Here is a 23,578-nt window from a genome sequence, read left to right on the forward strand (position 1 = left end):
TGTTGTTGTTGTTGTTAGTGGAAGTAGTATTATCAGTAGTAACAGTGCTACTATTACCATGTCTTTAAGCAACGCCCACAGCTGGCAAGTCCGTGACGTAGGCGCGCACGTATGTTGTCAAAAGAAAAAAGATGGCGTCGGTATCAGAAATGTACGATGTGGGTTGGGAAGGTAAGACTAAAGATAAAACAGATTCTCCTCAAGCGTCAATGAGACGTGTATTTCCGTTCCTGGGTGCAGCTGTAGTTTTCTCCGTGTGGGACACCGTGGGAGAGTCATCGCTGTCAGCGACTGAAAATACAAGCTCAGTCAGCGTGAAGTGCTCAGCTAATGCTAGTTAGCACTGTCAGCTAACGTATCGTGTTCGTCCATACAGTAGATCCATACCGGCTCAATAGCCGACATTTTAACGTAGTTATTGATGGTGTTACAGCAGCATGTAAGGTAGAGCAGGACTGTATAACTTAAGCCGATGATGGACTTACGTTAGCTATAGCTGCAGCTCAATAGATCTCTGGTTTTGCAAAAGCAGTATAACACAGTAATAATAAAAAGAATAAAATTGATAATGTTAGAGCCATTTCTTGTGCACTTCCGAGTGTTCTAGTATCAAAAACATAATCGTAAGCGGTTATAACTTCTACTTATTTCTCTGATTATATGAAAATATGAATTGAATCTGAACAGACCCAGTAACTTTTGTCCCATCGTCCACATCAGTTCACATGTTGATGCACATCACAGTAAAGGTTCATATGTCTTATTTTTCACACACTCAAATTGTGTATCTCACAATCCCAGAGTCAAAGGATCAGACTGGACACATTGGGTTGATGAGACTATGTATGTCCTTATGATTTAGTATTTTTGTCCACAGAGATGAGAGACAAGCTGCGTAAATGGAGAGACGATAACTGCAGAAATAGTGAACAAATAGTGGATGTTGGTGAAGAGCTCATCAGCGAACACGCGTCAAAACTGGGAGATGACAGTAAGTTTGCCAAGATCAAATAAATTAGTACAGAATTTTACATCATTTCAGAGAACACTGAGGTGTTGGACAACATAGACTATGAGGCGCATTGTAATTTTCAGATGGACCATCAGTCCACATTAGTGTACAAGCTGAAAATGCCTCTTTATACACCAGTCTTTAGTTTGTTTTATAACATTAAAATAGATAATAGACAAGTGTAAATTTACTGTAGCTGAGGAAATTCTGGCCTTTGACAAACACACGTTAGCAGGGAAAACACTACTGTTTTGGTAAAAACAGTGGACAGCTTGTCACCTTGGCAGCTCTCATTAGCAAAGTAAAATTTAAGTGCAGCCTCCAGTTGTGTTCAAATTTTAAAAACAATTTTGAATGAGGATCTTTTGCTTTGTAGAGTCCAAATCTACTGAATGTTCCTCTGTAAAAACAGTCTGGCTAATGTTACTGACTGTGGGTTCGTCTGTACAGCTGTGTGAGTTGTGATTGATCTGAGTGGGTGATTTTCTGCTTTCTACTTTTCTTCTCTCCTTTCTTTTGTGGTATATATTTTTCTTTTGGATCAGTGTCTGAACAGATTCTAAGGTTTCCTTGTGATGTGGAAAGCGTAGATAGACAGAGTCATGGCTGAAAAGCCAAATCTAGAAATAACTGGTCAGTTACATAAAACAGATGATTAGGAGAGCTGAGCGGAAAAGGTAGAATACTTAAACTGCACAAGGATGAATGTAGACAGGTGAATATTTTCATTTATCTTAGCTTAATCACATAGGGAGTGAGTAGACAACTTCACAAAAGATAAGCAGATTATCAGTGAAAGGAGAAAATAACTTTTAAACATGACTATATTCCAGATAGTAAGCAGGGATACATTTGGTAACAAGTAACAAGACACGTCCAATGGTGTGAAAGGTGTATTGTACTCATAGACTGTTGCCTAGTAAAGCACTGAATACAGTATATTGTTTTCTTCAGATTTTACTTTTGAAGCAGCAGTGAGTTTTACCTACCATAAACATATCAAAGGTCATGGTTTCCTCTATAACAGAGCTGTCTTTTGCTGCTTTACCCCATAAAACTCCCTTTTCCCCAGTCGTTATGATTCATACAGTCCTTAAAAGAGGCGGATAAACACTTAACATGCCATGGTTTTATTGAAACCAACTCTTAAATTGGCTGTGAAATGGGATGGCAATTATCAGAACAAGAGTTGGCATCATTAAAGTCATGAAAAACTTCAGGCATTTGTTTGTTTTGGCATAACCTGCCAGTTTTTGGGTGGTGTTGGGTTTTATTTTTCTTTTCAATTAACAGGGGTGTTCATTTGGCTGAACGTGTCCCGTTTGCCTGTCAAAGCTGCCTGTCTAACATGTTTTATTAATTCCATTAATTGGCTCCCGTAGCCAGGCTATTAGTCAGTGTGTTATAATGTTACAGTTGACTAAATGAAAAAGTATTTCAGTAAACGTTTAAGGTTTTTTTTTTTTTTGTAGCTAACCACTAAGTGAAATATGTTAAAGGAATGGTTGTGTTGTTAATGATGGTGCTCAACACGCTTTGCTCTACAAGTATATAAATATCACAGTGCTGAAATTTTCAGAGTTCTTTGAGACTGGTTTTATGTATCTAAAAAGCATGTTTGACAATATTCTACACAAAAGAAATCTCAGTAAGCATCATGGAGTCGAACGTGGATACTACAAGCACTCCAAAACAAAATGTACAGCTCGGTATCACTGTGTCATGTCACAGTAAAATTAAAAAACCAAAGTGCTGGGATGTACAAAAGTATACTTTTTTATTAAATGACTGTTGTCAGAGCTAATGGAGGATTCATATTTAGAACTCGTATGTAAGCATCACTCACTGATCACGTTCATTTCATATTGTGTTTATGTAGAAACTGGTACATACACATTTTTTGTTTATAGTGAAAACACTTACATTATGTCGCTAACCCCAATCACATTTAGCTGTTAAAACCTGTTCTGGCGTGTGAGCTACAGTAACTACAGTAACTGTTAACACAGTCACACTACTCAGAGTGGGGGATGACAGATATAATATTAGTTCAGCTGCTTTGGTTTCACCAAACATCAACAGTGTTTTTAAAAAAAAAAATGTTAGCAATGTTTTTTACTAAAAAAAAAAAAAAGCTCACCCAAACCACCCAGTTTGTGACTCTGTCTTTTTTTTCCCTCTCATACCATTGAAGAGCCCCTTTTCAGGGTCTCATCCATAAGGGTACAGAGTGTGTGGAAGACATCTAATAATGAGGAAAGTTAATTATGGGTGGAAATTGAGAGCTGATCATAACAAACGTAACAGCGTATTTTCCTTAATATTGTTACACTTCATTTCCTTAAATGCAACATCATTACTGAAATTGAATTAGTTATTTATTACCGACTCACTGCTGGCAAATAAATAACACGATCGTAAAGCCTTCCATAAGGGCGTTGCATGTTACACAATGTTCTTGCATTTATGATTGTTATTATTGCAGTGGTGTCCAAGTTTTAAATTAATGTATGGTTTTTAACAAGTAACATTATCTTTACTACATGCCAGGCAGAAAGTAGTAAATGTAGCATTACATGCTAAAATGAAATGGGAAAGTACTTTGAATGAACTCTTACGCTGTTGATTCACAACATGGAAGCTTGTTTGTGTGTGTGTAAAAAAAAAAAAAACATGATGTGCAGCTGTTGAGGACACACTCTAGGTTTGTACGTCAAGTGTACAGTTCAATATATCATGTTTTCATGTTACACCAGACAGTGGAATGGAAAGGGCGTTAACACAGTCTTCTTTGTGTGTGTCTCTTCTGCCCAGTATGGATTATTTATGAGCAGGTGATGATTGCAGCGCTGGACTGCAGTCGGGATGACTTGGCTCTGGTAGGTTTTTACCGCGCTTCCTCACACACCCAGGAGCTTCAAAAGCAATCGTTCACTCTCTCACAGCCATTCCTATTTTGCAGCACCCGCTCTGCCAAATGTGAAAATCTGATTTTTATTTGGCCAAATGGTATTACTCTGTCTGTAGTTTGGAAAAACAATTTGCTGAGAGTTGGAATTAGAGGGTGTAGCAAATGAGAGGAGAAGCATGCTTCAAGTGTTAGCTGAACTTGGCCATCATTGATGGAGTTCAGCTGCTTTTTTCCCCTCAGAATTTATTTGCCATCCTAAAGCTTAATGTGATATTTCTGAGTTGACTTTCTGAAATGTTCATAGCTCTGGAAAGGGTCAAATCTGCACGGGAAAAGACAAAGACAAGAGGTCATACTAATTGAAATGGTTCATCTCTAATCAGTATGGAAGTGACGACTCCTTTGGCAAAAAGAATGACTCATTGAGTACAGAGAAGGCAGAACTCAGTCATTAGAAATAGTTGTCTGTTGGCTATCCTTCCGGTCCTGCTGCCAGACTTTAAAAAAAGCAGAAGGACCAGACTTCAGCTGATGGATAGCGCAAACGATTCAGATCACACTGCAGACTTTTCCGTCTCATTCAGGATAATGCTGAATGTGATTACAACCATTCCTCACCTCTTTCACTACTGTGTGATCAAACAAATTAAAGCTCTGTGTCGAGAAAGAAGAAGAAAAAGAAGAAGGGGGCATCCTCACTCTCCTTTTTATAAGCTGCCCAAATGGGTAACACAGAGAGGGCAGTCTGTTTTTAAACCACTGTGTTAGGTTTGTTTAGCTGAAACATAAGCAGAATCTGACATTTTTAAGACAGGTGGCCTGTGTTGGAAAATCATGAGTATCTGTAGCAATAAGTGTGTGAGAGCAAGAGTGTAACATAAAGTTTAGTTACAGCCAACTATAATTGCTCTCCCTCTCTCTCTCTCTCTCTCTCTCTCTCTCCTCTGCCCACATCCTTACAGACCTGTCTACAGGAACTGAGGAAGCAGTTTCCAGATAGCCACAGAGTGAAGCGATTATCGGGCATGAGGCTGGAAGCTTTGGAAAGGTAAGCATTGGATCCCGAAAGCTCCAGAGAGAGAGAGAGAGGGAGAGGAGGCAAAAAAAGCACAGCCTCACTCTTATGTATGGTACTTTGGGAGGCTTGGGGGCGAGAAACTGTTAGCGGATCCTAAGTGGTGCACTGGTCTGGGTGTGTGTTTAAGTACAGTACAGTATGTGTGTGGGGTAGGGTGTGTTTATGTTGGATCACCCAGCATTCCTTTGGAGAATAGGGGAACGGAGAGAGGGAAGGTTCAACACTGGGTAGTCCTGTGGCCCTTTAGCCTGAGTTAGGGATTCCCGGGAAGGAAGTGGTTGGATCCCACTGTTATTCTGGGGGTCCCTCAATCTTCTCTGGTTTCTATTCCTTCGTTGTTTTCTTATTTTGTTACTCCTCATCTCTGTATTTTTTTCTCTCTTTCCCCTCCTTTTTTAATTTTTTTTTTTTTCCCGTTTTGTTTTTGTGTCCATGCATAGAGTATGTCTTGGCCCTGCAAATATTGACATGTCATCATAATCTCAACTTTGCCCCCCTTTGTGTTTTATTTTGGAACCTGCAGTTTATATAAAAAGTAAGCAGGATGGCGAGTGTGAGCAAGAAAGTTAAACAGGGGGTATTTTAGTCTGCACTGAGCTGAAGTAAGGGTAATTTAATCTGTTTACTACCTCACTCACGTTCCCCACCCGGATCACCATTGCTGGTTTATCGGTTATGTCGGAGTTTATGTGATAATTGAGAGTGATTGCTTCAGCACTGTCAGATTAAATAAACGGCACACTGGGATCTAATTGGCAGCAGACAGAGCTCCACTTGAATGACAGAGCTTCAAACAGCAAGACCCTTCCCCTTCACACACACACACACACACACACACACACACTTGGTTCCTAAATAAATAAAGCAAATCAAAGTGGCTCGTGAGTGGTTGCCTGGTGCCATCTGAAATCTCCCAAAGTGTGGCTGAGTAATAAAGTGAATGTGAGGGAAGCGGCAGCGCTGGAAGTGGGGCTGCTCAGTGCTAATGGAAACCAGAGTTGCTCCTGTCTGTTTCAGGCTATGGGCGGGACAGTTTCTGATCACTGAACCCCGCCTTTGGCTGCTGAAACGTCAGTGTTGCAGATTGCCCCGTAACAGAAAAAAAAGTTGAAAAATCATCCTTCAGCACTTGATTTGACAAGACAAGTGAAGTGCACATGCCTCCTATTCCCAGATTTCCTTACCGTATGATTTGATATTTACAGCTCATAAATTTCCCCTTTAAACAGAATCATGTGGGCTCAGTCCAACAGTTTGAGCTTGGCTGTGTTGGATATTGTTGCTTATCAGGTTCATATGTGTGTATTGTTGTATAATGTATGGGCCAAGAGACAGACAACTGAACCAACAACTTAGCTGCGGATCTGGACAGATGTAAAAGCAGCAATTTCATTTTGTTTAAAGGTGAATCAAACTGGGTCCAATCAAATGAAAATACAGTCTTCATAACAGCGCTCTCTGTTTGTATTGATTTCATGACTCATTGTGAAGTGATATAAGCTTCTCACAATGTTGGCCGTGTAACCAGCAACCTTAACTTAAATGAGTGTTTATTTCTTCCTGTAGATCACCACTGATTTCTGCACAGCCTGACTGTAATCATAGGAACCTGCCACGCTGTGTACAGAAACTCGTTTACCTTGAACTCTGTTTGATTTCTGCACCACCTAATTTTACCCGACTGGGGATTGGTATAAAAAAAAAAAAAAAAAAAAAAAGCAACTGTGTATTCTTTTCTCTCTCTCTCTGTCTGAAGGTACGACGAGGCCAACAAGCACTATGATACCATTCTTCAAGACGACCCCACCAACACGGTAAGACTGAGAAGCAGGGGGAGAAAGGGTAAAGAGAAAAAAAAAATCCCTCTGCTTAGCGTACTTTGCTTCACTTTGTGGTCTCAGCTTTTTGGAGGGCTTTAAATCTGCCCAAGCACTTTGGTGTTAGTGGTGTGAGTTTGCTAAGTTAAACTCCCCTTGGCCTCCCTGACCTCAACCACAGTGCTGATCAGCCTATCACCCACACAACTGAAAAGTGTTTTAGGTGGGGGGTGGGGGTGATTCATGGTCTTAGTCAGTGGCAGACATGTTTGGTGGAAGTAAAGCATAAATAAGGGTCTAGCCTTTGAAGATGGTGATTTACTGGACCTTTCAGACCCCCACCCTGGGCGAACAGGGTTGAGCTCCTGTCTCACCTTCTCCATTGTCGTCTACTGGCTTCAGGTGCAAAGTCTGCTGTAGGTTGGGCTGAGGAGTTAACGCAGACAATCCCTGAATAACCCTAGCTCCTCTGAATCTCTCTCCATGCTATCTTCTCTTCTCAGTTTACTCTTCATCGCTGTGAAATGACTTGCAGAAGCATGTCTAGCCAGTGTTCTGCCAGTCCCACACCACCAACTCAAAACATAATGTACCTGCTGTAAATTGTTTCCATAAGGACATGTGGCCATGCAAGAAAATAAATCTTTTAAAGGGTTTTCAAAAGAAACCATGACCTTATTTATTTTGGCTGTACCCCTCCCCCTCACCTCAGAGATGTTCAACAAGTTTCCTGTACCATGCTGACATATGGCTTGCCTTAGATGTATTAAATATTTTCTTTCAGCTCGCAGTTTGCAGGAGACACAGCGTAGACATTAGTTCTTTCGATGCCATGTGAATATTCTTCATATCGTCAGCTGTGTGCTTCAAACAAATAGTAGCCTTACTGAAAACACTAATAATCCATACCTCGCTCTGATACACCCCACCCTCAGCGCCTGCTCTCACTGTGGCACAGAGGAACGGCATCCTCATCTTCATGTTGCCCTGTGAATAGCCACAGCTGCTCCGTCCCACCATGCTCTGTCTCACTCCCAATTTCACTTTGTCAAAACCGTCTTTGTTTATTTTATGATTTTGTTGCTGTTGGAAGTTTGCGAGTCAGATTGGCAAGTCAGGCTTTAAAACAAGGGATAGCACTGTTTTCATGGGCCAGTCCCTTCAGTTGTGTTTCAGTTTAAAAGAGTGCACAGGTTGCAGGATACATTTGTTTTTAGGGCAAGGTACAGGCTGGATTTCACAACAAAACTGTATCAGTTCTGAGCTACTGTGACCAAGCAATTTCCCCCGTGGATCAATAAAGTCTAAGTAGTAAGTTTTTAAGTCGAAGTCTACCAACCAGGACTACCGACCAACCAGCATCATTTCTCAGAATTTCTCAGTCTCATGGCGGAGACATCTCTGGCAACGTTAAAAACAGCAATGACTGGCAGAGACATTTGTGTTTAGTGATAGTCTACTTTCCTAAATTATGCTCGAGGCTTGTTCCTTGCCATGTCTGACAGGAAAATAACCTTTGGATGGTTGCAGTGAATAATCTGAAAATATCTTGTCCCATTCATGCTGATCAAGACAGGATTGGACTAAAAGCCACAAATCACATTATTTTCTTGTAGCACTGTCATTTGTATATACCAAGTGGGAGTTGCTCCAGCAAATTTATGTTCAAGTAACTGGCGCAATCTCCAACAAATTGCTTCGCATTCATCCACTGTTTTGACAATGGGAGTAGTAATTTCAGTGAATCCCAGGACACCTCCCCGACACGGCACAGATCTTCTGAGGATTCCAGGGACATCCTCGGAAAGGGAACGGTCGGTTTCCTGGTCTCTGAATGCTGGGTGCTGCCACCCTAGCGAGCCTAGGCTGTCAGTCAAACCTGGGGCCGGGAATGGAACAAAGCAGCAAAATAGGTTCTCTGTTCCCGGGATGTTAACCTTAAACCCTTTTCCCACAATCCTTGTCCTGGACGATTTGGGTGGAGTGATGATATGATGCGATGTGGTTTAGGTCACCTGTTTTGCAGCGAGGGCTATCTCCTCCCTGTATGTTCTCCAACATGCTCTTAAGAATTGGGCAAGGGATGGGCCTGAGAAATGGCGGAAAATTGGCGACCACAAGGAAGACTTGCGAGGCATCCCAGCATGCGAAGCAGAGATTGGAAACTGAGCTGTTGTAATTACAGGCTGTGGAATAGATGTGGTACCCATTAACCAAAATTGTTGAATCAACAAAAATTGCTCAAGGTTTTTTTGCCATGGCGGTGTCCAAAAAATGTTTCAAACTCTTAGCCCTTCCATTGCTCGCTATGTTCCAATACCTACAGCAATGATCTGGCAAAATTCTTGTCTGAGTGCGTAAATGCATTTCTTTTCCACCTTGTCATTTCTCCTTGTGAGTATTTGAGATTGTGCAGTGCCCACAACATTTGCATACAACGATGTACCAATTTATTTTTTACTTAGCACTGAATGGTCTCAGTGACAGCGTTAATACTGAATTCCAATGCTCTCATTTCACCCTAAATTGTTCAATATAAAAAGCTAGTATTTCTTAAATAAGCCACTGAGGTCACATGGACAACTCCTGAGGTTGACCCACAGTCATATGCAATTACACATTCACTGTAGGACGAGATTATATTTGTGTGGGTCAAGTTATTTGAAATTGAATGCCTCAATTAAGAATTTTTTGACCACATACATGCAAAGTATATTCACAAAAATAATACAAGAGTTTGACTGACAAATAAAAAACCAAAACATGTTTTGTAAGGGATCATAATTGAAGATATACGCTTTCATTGCTACAGTGTAAAGATGTAAACAAACTTTTAACAGCATCATAAAATATATTTGTCTAGTGAAGACTTTTTGTTTTCTCTTCGTTTTTCTTTCATCCTGTTTGAGGTATGTAGAGTGTGCTAGGTGTGCCACCCTTGTTGTGATGTTTCTTATTATAAAGGAAGGTTGCGGTAGGTCGCAGCAAAGAGCCAGGGGTGATGTAAATAATCCAGTCCTCACTTCTAAGGTCTCCTCAGAGCGCTAATTAAAAAAGAATCACGACAACAGAGGGATCAGACCCACTGCCAGGTTTTTCTGGATCATTAGTTAGAGAAAGGAGGAGAGAGAGGAGTGGTTTGGAATTGCTTCTCGTTTAATAAAGTGCTGTGTGACTCTCTGGGCTACCAACTTCCATATGTTCCTTTGAGTCCCAAGTGGTTCTTTATCTGGGAAAGAAAAAAAAAATCTGGGAGAGAAGAGAGGTGGGTGTGGTGATGGCGGGAGCGCACAAGTGCAAAAATCCACATTCAACATCACTGTAAGTGTTTGTTTTATTCTGGGTTTTTTTTCTGCTTCCCCTTTTTTGGTATTGGATGAGGAAAGATCCCACATGCTTGTAATTTAGTCTGAAGTGAGTATAAATTCCTGAATCTCACATAGCACCACGTTCTGGTGAAATGTGCTGGATATAAAATGGTGTGATCTTTGTTTTACAGTCAGAGGACATAAAAGAGGAAATAATGGGTTGACCTTTCACTGCTCCCCGTTGCTTGACAACTTCATAATATATTTGAATAATTTTCTCTCATGTTGCCTTCAGGCCGCGGTGATAGAAAAATTATACACTTTTTCAGATCTGCACAGTGTGTTTGGGAATAAGATACGTTGTGCTGTAGGTAGAAATCATTACTGTTGATGTTAGAGTCGTTGTTTTTCACATTGAGGTTAAAATATTGCCTGTCAGTTGAGGCCGCAGTGTCTCTGCAGGTCCCTGTCCCAGCTTGATGGATAAGTGGATTTCTTACGATGGAAGTGTCAGAACAGGCCCAAATTTACAGCCCCGGAGACATGACTCATACACAGCCCTCAATAGCTTTGGTTATGAGTATAGAAGAGGAAGCCCCACTCAATCAAGTGCCAGTCCATAAATAAAATTGTGGCAGGGTAGTGCACTTCTAATGGAGTGGCAGCCTCCTGTTAAGGTTTTCACTTACTACCAAAAGAGGGAGGGGGGCTAGGGGGGGGAGTAAAACATTTGGAAAAGTCAAAGCAGCAGGAGTAATACTTTCTAATTCAGATTGATGAGAATCTAATCCACCTTAAGGTCACTTCAACATCAAAACGAAGCGGAAAGCAATTTTCAGCTGATGTAAGTTGGGCTGGTGCAGCGCTAGATGCGTGCCTTGCCGGCAGGAAGACAGGCGTTGGGGTTTGGGGGAGTGTGCCATTTTCCCCACTTGGTTAGAGGATGAGTCACCGCTTTATCTGAGCCACTGAGCTCATTCCAGCTCCCAAACATTGACTCATAACGTGTGTGTCCATCTCCTGTTGGACATGGCCACTAACTATCTCCATTTATGTCTTGGTAGGCTTAGATTCATTTAAATTTCCCCGTGATAATCTAACTTAATGGAGGAATCTCTGCCTTTCTTTCTGTCTGGATTTCAATTTTCCCGACAGCCGCCCATCTGATTGGCTTCAGACTTTGTGGGTGTATTGCTGAGGACCCGAAGAAGTGCTGTGTCGAGTGTGAAGTTGTCGCTCTCAAGAAACCTGGAGGCTGGATTAGGGCAGGCAAAGCAATCAGCCCTTATCAACAGACACATGTTGAACGGGCGCTACACTACAAATAAACTTGACAAAATGAACTTCATGTAAAAAGTATCTATGCCTTTTGTCCTGTCATTTTCACAGCTGTTGCAGTAATGCACTAAAGTGCTGATTCATTTTATAGATTATCATAATATCTACAGGATTTATCTTTAATTAATCTGGAATTCGTTTTATAGATTATCATAAAATTATTTGCTCTCATAGGTGAACTTGGAGCAGGATTGGGGCACACTGAAAACACACCAGTGTCGACTCACAACTGTTACGCTCACTCATCCTCTAACCCCCCCACCACCCCCCCCACCCCCCCCCCCCCCCCCCCCCCCACTTCAGACAAACACTCGAGGAGCTGAGTTCCTAATCCTGTTTACTCTCTGCTCTACAGGCAGCAAGGAAGCGTAAGATCTCCATTCTGAAGGCCCAGGGGAAGAGTGCTGAAGCCATCCGGGAGCTCAACGAGTATCTGGAGCAGTAAGTGTTTCTATAAGATGGGAAGAGGGTCAGGCTACCCCCCCCCGCCCCCCATCCCAAAGCCTCCCCTGGCTTTTATTTTAATTAAAAACTGAGTCTGCTTTCAACTGTGCTGGTACAAGTTGTGCATCAAACGCTAGACACCTGTTTCCCCTACCTCGAAAGCTGGATGACTCTCATTATTACTATTGTAATATTATACTTGCTTTTTTTTTTAACCTTACTTTGTTACAAATGCATTCCCTGTTTTAAATTACTGTAAAGACTTGATTTATGGTACCGTGTTTGAGGAAGACAATGTGTTGTCATGTTGTGTTTACAGGTTTGTTGGGGACCAAGAAGCCTGGCATGAGTTATCAGAGCTCTACATCAACGAACATGAGTAAACACATTTTTAAATAAAAATCTTAAAATCAGTTAGGCTAAAGGCCAAAGATGAATTACGATTTATTTCCTAATGGCGTTTTGCAAGAGGAGTTATTCATCACCATAAACAAAGGACAGCAAGTATGGTTTTTAAAGTTGCATTAAAATGCTGTTTCAGGAAATGTGAAACAGTTAGGACATGCAGGAGATGAGCAATATTTTTAGCCAAGGCAGTGTTCTGTTTAATCTCCGCACACCCTGTATTTAAATAGTTAAGCCAAAGAAGAAACCCATGTCCTTTTCCTCATATCACTTAAAACAAATTAGCATGGCATCATTATGCTCGGCTTCACCAGAACAACTGATCTGAATATGAATTTGTTGTTCGTACAAGCAAAAAGATAAAAATTAAACAAGGAATAGGTCTGAACATATGTAGCGTAGCTAAATTCATACTGTAGAGGATGTTCTTGGTGGAGCTTGATGTGTTTCTGTGAGTCAGGTTGTTATTTTAGTGTGAACCACTCCTTTAATGACAAATGTTTGTTCTATAAAAAGTGCCTTAGAAACTAGTAATCTGTGTCCAGTAAAGCCGCCATATATTCAGAGCGTATCTGTCAGTTTAACAGAGTTTCACTTTAGACTGATGGCTTGATCTCTAGAGGCCTGTTGGATGACCACAATGGAAGGCGGTGAGATGCCAAACTCAGCCAGGGGTCTGAATGGAGCCCTGTCCATGTCTGTCACATAAGAGTAGTTTAATAGGATTTCAGTCTTAAGTCTCCTCTCCAGCATATGAGAGCAGAAAGACTCCCTGGCCTCCCACTGATATCTCAGTTGCTAAGGAGAATTGCCAGACAGACAAATGTGAGCATTGTAGGGAAAAAAAAATGATTTTGTTTGTGTCACCTTTTATCCCTCCTTAATTGTCTGGGGCTCAGAAGTTGCTGAAGCAGTGTGTGTAGCTGAACTATGGTTTTGTATGTATGTACGTGTGTGTGGGCACGCACCGCTCTGGTTGCTCGGTTGCTCTGGTACGAAGGCAGTGGCAGCAGGAATGTGTAGCACGGTGAGAAGGCTACTTATTGGATATTTCTTGCTTTTGTCTGGGAGGCTTTATTGCTGTAGTAGTCAGAGGAAATCCAGGGGTGAGCGGATTATCTCCCAGCTTATCCCAACACTTCTAATATCACACCATTCACTCCCACAGCTCCTTATCTACAGGCGTGTCAATTTCTTTTCTTTGTTTTCTTTATTTTGGGTTACAAACTCCCTGTTTCCCCTCCTCCTCCTCTTCCGGATAGCCCGGCATTATCGCCACTCTTTTCCAGAGGGATAGAGCGGGAGGCAGAGAGAGAGAACACTTGCTGTGAAATTCCCAGGAGAAGTTGGTGGCACCCCCCCCCCCCCTCAGTCAGAGAAAACAGAGGGTGATGGAGAAGCGAGCAAGAGAAATAAACTCTCCTCCCCTCACTGCACAACACCCTGGGAGCTAAAAATAAACAAAGCAGTGTGTTTCTGCACTGCCATTGTTACGTTGTTAGGGTTGTAGCGGGCATCGGTGTTAACACATTAAAAATGTACTTAATAGCCTCTGAGTTGACACTGTTAAAACAATCCTTATGCCAACAGTGTTTAGACTTGAGTTTATTTTGTCTGTTTGCATGTATTGCATGGAGCCACTGTCAGAATCTGCTGTTGGCTCTCGTTCTTCTGACCCAGCTTATGAGACTGTTCAACAAAATTGGACTGGTCATCCAAAATTACAGGATAAATAGTAATAATTTTTTCAAACATACTTTAGACAGTCTGAATCCATTTTTGTCTTATATGCAGTCAGAATGTGGTAATGAAATGGGGGAAAGCCACTGCTGATGGTTTTACTAACCTCCAAGAGAAACAAATACGATTCTTACAGTCTCGCACATGATGGTGGCTACAACCTTACTCAAGAGCTGTGGTAAAGAGGGAGCTTAGGAGCAGCCATAGAGAGTGGCTCGGTGATGGTGGGGTTAGATGGCTTGGAGGAAGAGCCGGAGAGGTAAGGGTCTGGCTCTGGTACAAGATTCTGGTTGATGGCTGATGGAGCGAGCTCTGTTGCAGGCCACGGCCACTGCACGAGCACATCTGAAAGTCTTTATGGAGAGGAAGTGGTAATTGTAAGCAGCCCCCAACCATCCAAGCCCTCTGATCTCCCCCTCTACTCAGCCCCTTCCCCCTGTTTATTTCTTTCTTTCTGTGTCCGCACCTTCCTTTCCCCTCCTATGCTGTTAATCTTTCGGCTAGTTACCATGGCAGACTTTAAATAGACTGAGAGGTTCTTCGTGTTGTGGCAGGCAGAATTTTGATCATTTGGTTCCCGCAAAAAAAAAAACTCTTAGCATCTCAGCGTGTCCCTCATTGCTCACGAGCAGAGATTAAAAAGCACCTATCTTTAGAAGCCTGTTGATGCTAGCTGGGGTCTTTTGGTCGTTCTTTTAGCTGGTATTGTTTATTCAGAAACATTTAAAATTTTGTAGAATAAAAAATAAATAAATATATCCTGCTCAAGAAGTGAAAGCATGGCAACAAGAAAATGATCCTAACTTTGAGTTAGTGTGACTCTGTTGACAGACGGCCAGTGTAGCTGCATTTTCTGTCGGTTGGTCTGCTTCTGCCTTGGTCTGTGTGCGTTGGCTTCTGTTTTGTTAGGTGTATAGAGATTTTATGGCTTTGTGTTTCAATGATATACTGTATCTTAGCTCATCTTGGCCTGGTACAGTGAAGGGGAAACTGTGTATTAGAAGTGGAGTGGCAGCAGATTAGTGTGAGGTCAACAGCTCAGCAGTCTGCTGCTGAGAAGTGATCTCATCTGAGTATAGGCACAGTGTGCCAGCTCTTACTGTAGTGCTGACCTCAGGAAGGTAGTTAACTACACATTAAAGGCTGAAAAAACACACAGACGGACAAGATTGATCCTCAGTGTCCCCAAAGGAGGGAGAATCGCCACACTAGATAGGCTTTTACCTTTGCCAGCTGTCTGGACTGAGTAACCTTTCCTGTAAGCCTTTAAATAAACTTTATGTCATGTGGTAGATCTTTACAGATCTCCGCAACATGGGCTATAAGTCTGTCACATGTAAACTGACCCGTACCCCGTGTAGTTTTCAATTCAAATTTATACCTGTAAATTTATTGGGCATAGATGTTGTGCTTCACAGTTGAGCAAGCTGAGGGATGACACATCCACAGCTGTATCAATCGGCTTACTGTTTCCCTTGTCATTTCCACAGCTATGGAAAAGCTGCGTTTTGTCTGGAGGAGCTGATGATGACCAATCCTCACAATCACTTGTACTGTGAGCAGTACGCTGAGGTAGGTACTCGCCTGGATGTCCATCATCAAGCATGGGGGCAAACTGTGGAATAAATGTTAGCTCTCTGTGAATGGTGCCTCTCTCTGTAACACCGAGAGACACCGACGCACACTTAACGTCACTGGGAATATAGGCTCATGAAAGGAGATGTGTTTACACGGGGTTGTCATGTATTGCTTATTCAGATGTCATGCTGTCATTGCTTGAACTGCCCTTTAGCACAGCTTATTGGCCGTGTTTAATGCCTCCTCACCCAGGTGAAGTACACTCAGGGGGGGCTGGAAAACCTGGAGCTGGCCAGAAAGTATTTCGCCCAGGCGCTGAGGCTGAACAACCGAAACATGAGGGCATTGTTTGGTCTGTACATGGTGAGTACTGCTTTGCATGGAGAGAAAGTGGGATAGAGAGAGAGAGAAAGAGAGAGGAAGAGAAAAAAAAAACAAAAACAGCAGAACCTTTTTTGTAACCCTGTGGTTTGTCAAGGTTGAGGCTGGCCACTGAGTGTGTCAAGTAAGACTGTAGTGTGTGTGTGTGTGTGTGTGTGTGTGTGTGTGTGTGTGTGTGTTAGTGTGTTTTTGGGGGGAGCGAAGAAGGGGCTCTCAGACAGGTCAGCTCATTGCTGACTCAGACGGTGAACTCCAGCATCGGAAAAGTCTGCCCCTCTGGAGCTCTTTATTTTAGTAATAATACCCCTTTGGTGAGACCTTCTTTATGTTTATGACTTAAATAAATAAAGTAGGCACAGAGTAAAAAAGAAAAGCACGAAAGAGAGAGAGAGAGAGTTCAGTACAACTGCTGTAAGCATTTTGTCACTGGCAAATTATCCAACCAGGTGCCAGTTTGATTGTAGTCTTGGCCGAACAGCCGCTTCATCTGCGTGTTTGTTTAAACAGGATGTTGTCCGCTAGCACCAATGCATCATATGTAACGGAGACCTGACATAAAAACACAAACAGAGTGGTGCAGGGAATAAAAGGTGGAGAGGGGAAGCAGGTCTAACACACAGAGGACCCCAGTGTTTTCCTCTGTGCAGCACTGGGATTCTTCAGGCAGTCCAAACACCTCATAACAGCCCATACACTCTGAAACCACTCGCAGGAGTAGGCAGGAGTACAGGAGGAGCAGGGCAGGGTCAGACCGAGCCGCTCGCTTCTGTTAACTCTCACGTTCATCTGGAGAAAGAGCAGGCCCTGTACGGCTTCCTGACAAGTCATCTACTGACACTCTGCTCTTTAATGGATACTTCAGGTGGGAGTTTATTCTTTATCAGTCGCAGACCCGTCCGAGGAGCGCGTTTTACGGATTGTCAGCTCGTCTCGGTGGTGGAGCCCTTGACAGGTGCAAGAAGTTCAGTGAAAGGGCATGAAACTTTCACCATCTCACACCATCTGAGTCAGTTCCACAGAAGACCTGGTAGCACTGACCACAGTTGGGTTGTGGGTTAGTTACTCACAACGCTTGCGTGGGGATTCCCCTCCATAATGCTGCACGCTGTTATTCGGGGATAGCCTGTCTGGGTTGACATCATCTAAATTGAGGTTTCTCTTAAGTTTAAAAAAAAATAGAAATAATGAAAATGCTTACTAAAAAATACAGAAGCCAAACCATTTTATAGAAAAAACAGGGCCAGGTTGATTGGTGTGTAGTTAAAGTTTCAGCACACTGGTAGAGAGGGCTTTGAAGTGCGGGCAGGGTAAGCCCACTGGGGTTTGCTGTGTGGAGATGATGGCAGGAACATGGGAAAGACATGGGATTTGTGGTTCAGAGGGGAGCTGTCGGGGCAGGCAGAGACCGTGATTCACACGGCGCTCTTCTCGCCGTGTGCCGGGTTTTCCTTTTTGCGAAGACATACAAGGTCCTTTCATCACCAGGAATCGATGGTGTTGGAGAAATTAGGCCCCGTTAAGTGACAATTTACGTATGAAGCATTAAAACGCTCACTTTTTCCTCCCATAAATGATTTCTCCTGTGTCATCAGGCCAAGGTCTGTTTTTTCTCTTCATTCTGCCACAATGACTAGTGGAGTGGTAGATGGTAAGAGTGGTTGCACATTCATCTCAATTACGCCTTTATTGCTGTTTCACCACGTTTTGATATAAGAACACCCCTTCCCCTGTTCTCTCCTTGTGCTTCTTCCTCCCGTTTTCTGTTTTTCCTCTAGTCTGCAAGTCACATCGCTGCCAGTCCTAAAGTTAGTGCCAAGGTGAAGAAGGACAATATGAAGTACGCTGCTTGGGCTGCTACTCAAATAAATAGAGCCTATAAGGTGAGTCACATATAGATGTTCACTAGACTTGTTGTAAGAGCTCATGTAAAAGCTTCATTATATATTTTCTTCTTGCCTCCATATGTTTAATGTCCCTGTCTTCTACTGGGAAACATGTCTTTATTTTTTTCCCCACATCACCCTTCATTTTGCCAGACACCGAAAACCACCAATCACATTGTCTTATGACTTTTCTTTTGTGTTTTAGTTTTCATGGGGTATTTGCACACAATATCCAGACATCCAGAAATCCCCCTCATTTGCATAGTATGCAAAAAGTATTCACCACCACCAAATGACCCCTGAACGCACAGCAATCCTGAAGGATGCCTTTGACTTGCAGTGTTGGAATAACAACCCTGGTGTCTTTCAGTGTGTCTGGGTACATTTACTATTAATGTGTTGACTTAAGGCCACGATGTGTGCTAAGACTTTATCCCACACCCTGGCTTCACAGATGAACGTCTCGCAGAGCCACAAGCTGATTCTCCGAGGACGACAATCACGCTAGACTGTAGCAGAGAGTCATCTAGTTCATTGGTTCTCAAAGTGGGGTTCAGTGATCTTCAAGTTGAACTGAGCCTAGGAGGTCCCCAGCAAATTCATGTGTTATGTCTCTGACCCACTGCCAAAGGGAGAGGGAGAGGGAGAGAGAGGGAGAGAGAGGGCAGAAAAAGACAGATAAAGGATGAACGTGTACGTGTGTGCCTGCATATTAGTGTCTGCACGTGCATTGAAAGCGTAGAAGGGAAAAAGTGAGGAGCTGCCCAAATGGTATCACTAAAATGGTTTATGCCGTTGTCATGGCAACCTAAGTATTAAAGCATATTTAAAAGAAATCGTATTTGCCGTACGAGCCATATGTGTTGCTTATTTGGGCACCGACAGTTAAACATGTAATAAGTGGTTCTTTGCTCAGCATGTGTGGGTCCTGTTGAGAGAGAGACTTCCCGCTGAGCCTCTAAAGACCTCGTCTCACCACACTCAGCTCTCCTTGCCTTATAGACCCATTTCACATGTTGAGCTCTCAGACAAGTGAGTCGCAAAAAAGTGTGTGTGAGTAACGTCACAGTGAGTGGCTGCTCGCTTTTGTAGCTCTTGTCGAAGTGTCATGGAAGAGAGAGACTCTTTTGCTTGTTCCTTTGGGTTTGAGCTGAAGTGGAATGGATGAGGACTGAAGAGGTGAAGCTTGTTGTGCCCTGGCTCATACTTACTATGCACAGATAAATCTCTTTAATAAACAGAAAAATGTAGGGGTGGTTTTGGTCAACAAAATCAGTCAGTCAAATGTCTCCATTCCACAATGCTCATCACTTTGATCAGTGTGCTTCCTGACCTAGCCTCGCTGTCTTAGAAAGTCTTTGATCCCAGCAGGAGACAAGATGGATATCTCAAAGTGTAAACTTTTCATCTTAAGTCAAGGGCCCAAAAGAAGGAGAGGGACATCCATAATCCATAATCAAACTGATTTTGGATTCATTATTTGCAGTTGCTAGGATATATAGAAGTAAATCAGACAAGTTTTGGAACAGACCTGTTACAACTTTTGGACTTCATCTGAAACGTATTACAGGGATTAGACAGTAGCATGACCAGTAGTGGAGCACATGTTTCCCTTGCTCAAATATTTTCTTTATTGCCAGGGAGGTGTGGGAGAGGGTTTACCCACAGACAGGGAACAGACATCAGAGTTTGGTGATGTTGGCTGTAATGAATCAAATAGATAGCTATTTGCTGCCCAAATACTGACATACATGTGTCTTTAACAGTCTAGCATACTTGTTACTATAGTCACTAAAGCTCATAGTTGACACTATGAAATTATTTTATAGAGAAACATAAGAAAATTACTTTTGATAGAAGATTGAACCTTTTTTCCTAATTTTTTCTACAGCTTTTAATATATTAACCAGCCCGAAGTTGCATTTAAATCTGTGTCAGGGAAGCCAGCGTGTGCCTGTGATAGATAGGCCATGCTCGAGTGGCGCAGAGGAAAATAGTTTTGGCTGAGTTGTTATGATGACAGAGTGAAAAAAAAAAAAATCAGCTCCTCTCAGAGACCAGTGGACAAAGCTTAAATGTTAAAAAGTTGGACTCTGTGTGGTTTGGATCCCCCGGTGATGATAATGAGACACCTCAGACAGTCACACCTTTGTCCTCCAGGGAACATGATGTGAGCTGCATCACACCCCTCTGCTTCTGCCCTGGTCTGCAACCTCTTCTATTTGTTTAAGTTGCCTGGTAATAGTGGGGTTGTACTGGGATTTCAACTCAGCTGTGAGTGTGTGTATGTACAGTGTGTGTATGCAAGCCTGGCACATGTGATTTTTTTTGGTTGCTGTGTGAGACAGGTTAAATGACCAGGTGTAAGGTTGCCTCCTTTGTTTTTTTTTGCTCCCCACCTCCAGTTAAATGACTTCTGAGATCTTTAAAAAGGGAGCGGCGGTGCGGGCCTCAGTCAGACAGCTGCAGGCTGCTGTGGGCTTGTGCTGGCTGATTGATGGCCCCTTTAAAGCGTTGCTTGTGTCAGTCGTCCACTTTTATTAGGCCCGTGTACCTGGTGATTGTCATACCTCAGTGTGAGAAAAAGGTGGGCAGGTGAGTGCAAGTGGGAGCAGACGTCAGTGAGAGGTCATGACTGACTGGAGCGCATTTAAAAAAAAAAAAAAAAAAATTGTAATTACCTCGTTGGGGTCGGCTGACATGTAAAAGACCTGGAGATGTGTGGGTTGTAGGTTCAGGGGGTTTCAAAGCAGCCCTACATGGCCTGCCCTTCTGCCCTAACTCTGGAAACTGATGCTCTGATTAGCTCCTCTGTCACGGACTGCAGGCTCCCGCTGCGTCATGACTCTATTATCAGATGCTCTAAATAGATGTGGAACTGTCTGGTCTGCTCCTACTGTTGTAGAACAGGGCAGGAGTTAATGTGGTGGTCTCACCTCAGGCTGAGGAGATAATTGACTACCGGGCTCGGGGTAATGGCGCATTAGGCAGCAAGGCAATGAAATGCACTGATCATTATAGCTACCCCACCACACACACACACACATGCGCGCACACACCCTAAATCTAGAAGAATGAGTCACCATTGGAAAGTACGCGGCCAATTGCACACCTTAGCCAACTAAACCTCTCTAAGTTGGAGTTTGGCAAAAGAGAAAGGAAAAAAGTTTTGCCATGGAAATAGAGTATAGGCTAGGTTTAGGCTACACTTAGTTCCTGTTTGTAGAAGCCTGGCCAGGACCAAAGGTTGAATGAATAAATGTGTCACAGCATTAAAATCAGTGTTTCATGATGAATGTAGGATTGAGCTTGCTTGTCTGTTTTGCAGTTTTACTCCACTAACAGAATGTGGAGGAGGAGGAGACTGTATGTGGTTTTGGAAAAAAAAACAAAAAAAAAACCAAGATGCCACCTTCAGTGAAAGCACAAGACTTAAATTTCTCCGGCCAACTGTGTATGTTTCAAGTGTTGAAATTATTGTGTTTACAATGTGTGTGCGCGTGTGCACACCCTCTCTAGGGGCTCATCCCTCACCTTGGAGGACATGCAGAACGTGCTCTGTTGTCCAGAGGTAGTGTTGCCATGTGGTTGAAACAGTATCCCCTGCCTGTGTTTGACTCAGGGTAATGGTGTTTTCATAATGGTTTAATTGAAAGGACCCTGCAAAGCTGCTGCCTCCTGCTTGTCCTTCGCTGTCTCCTGCTTGTCCTTCGCTGTTCAGCTGTGTACTTGTAGTTGCTGATGACACATCTTTCAGGGCCTCTGCAGAGCAGCGGGTCATTTTCTGTGTTGTGTACCTGGGACTGTGATGTACTGACGGATGAGCTGCAACTTTCTCTCAACCTAAACAGCAGACTTTTATTTACACAAGTTTTAAATTGCAAGTGGTGTATCAGTATCTAATGCTGATAATGCCACTCGTTGACTCCAGAGTGTTGAACACCATTGTTTGTCCCCAAGATTATATCACATATTTTTTTTTGGTGCTAAGTAGCAAACGTTAGCATGCTAGCACACTAAACTTAGATGGTAGAGATGGAAGACATATGGCTGCTAATTATCAGCATGTTAGCCTGCTGACTCATAGTCCTGCTTATTGCTTATTTACTCTTAATGCAACTTTAATTCCCATCTCACTGTGCAGGCGATAGCTTGCAGGAAGTGTGACGCAACATCCAGTGACTATAATGGAAAATGGGAAGAACTTGCATATGATAGAACTGCAGCCCATATTGTCTCCTTACCAGCATAGCAGCTCAATACACCTTACTGTATATTATACTTTTAAATTCTTTTGGAGAGACTTCATAAAGATACATGTTGGTCTATAGATGTGGGTGAGATGAAGAGAATTTGTCTGACACTTTCTTATTTCCCTGGTCCCCTGCCCAAGGTTAAGGAAGTTGTGTTTCTCTTTGGTGGGTTTTAAGGGGATGCTTTGTCTGTTGCAAAGCTTAATTGGGTAGAAAAAGTGTGTGTCTGTACGCGCCCACATGAGTAATCTTGTACGTGTTTGTGGATTATACTTTGCGGCACTTCCTGTGAAACCCCATGGACACAGTGCTAAAATTGGAGTGCAGTGTTATGTACTTCTGTACTAGAGGCTATGGAAGTGAACTAATGTGGGCATTGTTCTCCGGGGCACACACACGCACTCACACACACAGAAAAATGGCACTTATGCAACAGTTTAGGAAAAACCCTCAAATTAGAGGTATTACTTTACTTTGCATGGCTTGATTACCAATTCTGTCTAATGACCATTGTTGTCTCTTGGATCGTTGTTGCTTCTGGGACAGGGATGTTTTCGCTCAGTCGGTGGAGCGTGGTATAGAGTGGATGAGGTTATCAGTGCCTCCGTGAGGTTGTGTTCAAGTGTGTTTGGCTCTCCATTACTTTAGTTGGCGCAGAGACCTAATGAGCTGATGTTCTCTTTTCCTCTCCCCTGCTTTCTTTCTCTCTCTCACTCTTGTGTTTCTCTGCCTTTCACCTTCCTTCTCTGACATGCAGCTGGCCGGTCGCGGGAACAAGGAGAACAAATGCTCCATGAAGGCAGTGGAGGAGATGCTGGAGTCCATGCAGATCACCATGTCCTAGGTGCCCTCGTCCACGCCTTTCTTCCTCCCTTCTGTTCATGCGCAGTCACTTGCAGCAGCATGGCAGCTCAGATAGCCTTCCAATGTGACCAGAACCAGATCTTTAACTGATTTTTTTTTCTTTATCCCGTCAAGTTTGGTTCTGTAATTGAGTGAACTTGACATGGACAATGGAAGACATTTCTTCCCCTCAAGTGCAAAGATTTCCCCATCCATCTGGTACCAACAACAGCAAGATCCAAGTACTCCAACTTACTTAAACAAGTTCTACGTAGTATTAACCCCAGCAATGATATTCCTCAGGCTGGACTATACTATTCCTCCCGGTCCCATACTGCCTTTTAGTTTCACCTTGAACTAATAGCACTAATTACCACATCAAGGCTATAACCATGTGATCACAAAAAGATAACAAGCTGTACAGTAACTGCTATTTATAAAGACAGTTTGGAGATCCCACCTGTCTGCACTGAGGTCCTTTACTGTTTCCATACTGTTCTGTAAATGAAACACCTTTAATAAAAATGTTTTTTTTTCTTTTGTCAAATTTATCAAAATGTCTTAATAAAAGTAGAACTGATTGCTGA

General features: G+C 42.7%; 1 protein-coding gene across 1 annotated transcript; it reads left to right on the forward strand.

The window, feature by feature from the left end:
* Positions 1–121: 121 nt before the first annotated feature.
* On the forward strand, positions 122–23,578 carry emc2 (ER membrane protein complex subunit 2). Its single transcript, XM_041044739.1, has 11 exons — positions 122–171; positions 878–991; positions 3,827–3,891; positions 4,886–4,971; positions 6,758–6,815; positions 11,820–11,905; positions 12,228–12,287; positions 15,544–15,625; positions 15,884–15,994; positions 17,788–17,892; positions 22,906–23,578. Exons 1-11 carry the CDS (start codon positions 132–134, stop codon positions 22,990–22,992), a joined length of 894 nt encoding a protein of 297 aa, XP_040900673.1. The 5' UTR covers positions 122–131; the 3' UTR covers positions 22,993–23,578.

This window comes from Toxotes jaculatrix, chromosome 8, assembly GCF_017976425.1.
Source record: "Toxotes jaculatrix isolate fToxJac2 chromosome 8, fToxJac2.pri, whole genome shotgun sequence".
Taxonomy (NCBI): domain Eukaryota; kingdom Metazoa; phylum Chordata; class Actinopteri; family Toxotidae; genus Toxotes; species Toxotes jaculatrix.

What these genes read in the sequence shown, in the direction of transcription:
- emc2 (XM_041044739.1), top strand. Translation starts at nt 132, where the DNA reads ATGGCGTCGGTATCAGAAATGTACGATGTGGGTTGGGAAG. An exon ending in GTACGATGTGGGTTGGGAAG is followed by an intron (nt 172 to 877) that starts GTAAGACTAAAG and finishes TTTTGTCCACAG; the next exon opens with AGATGAGAGACAAGCTGCGT. An exon ending in GTCGGGATGACTTGGCTCTG is followed by an intron (nt 3,892 to 4,885) that starts GTAGGTTTTTAC and finishes ACATCCTTACAG; the next exon opens with ACCTGTCTACAGGAACTGAG.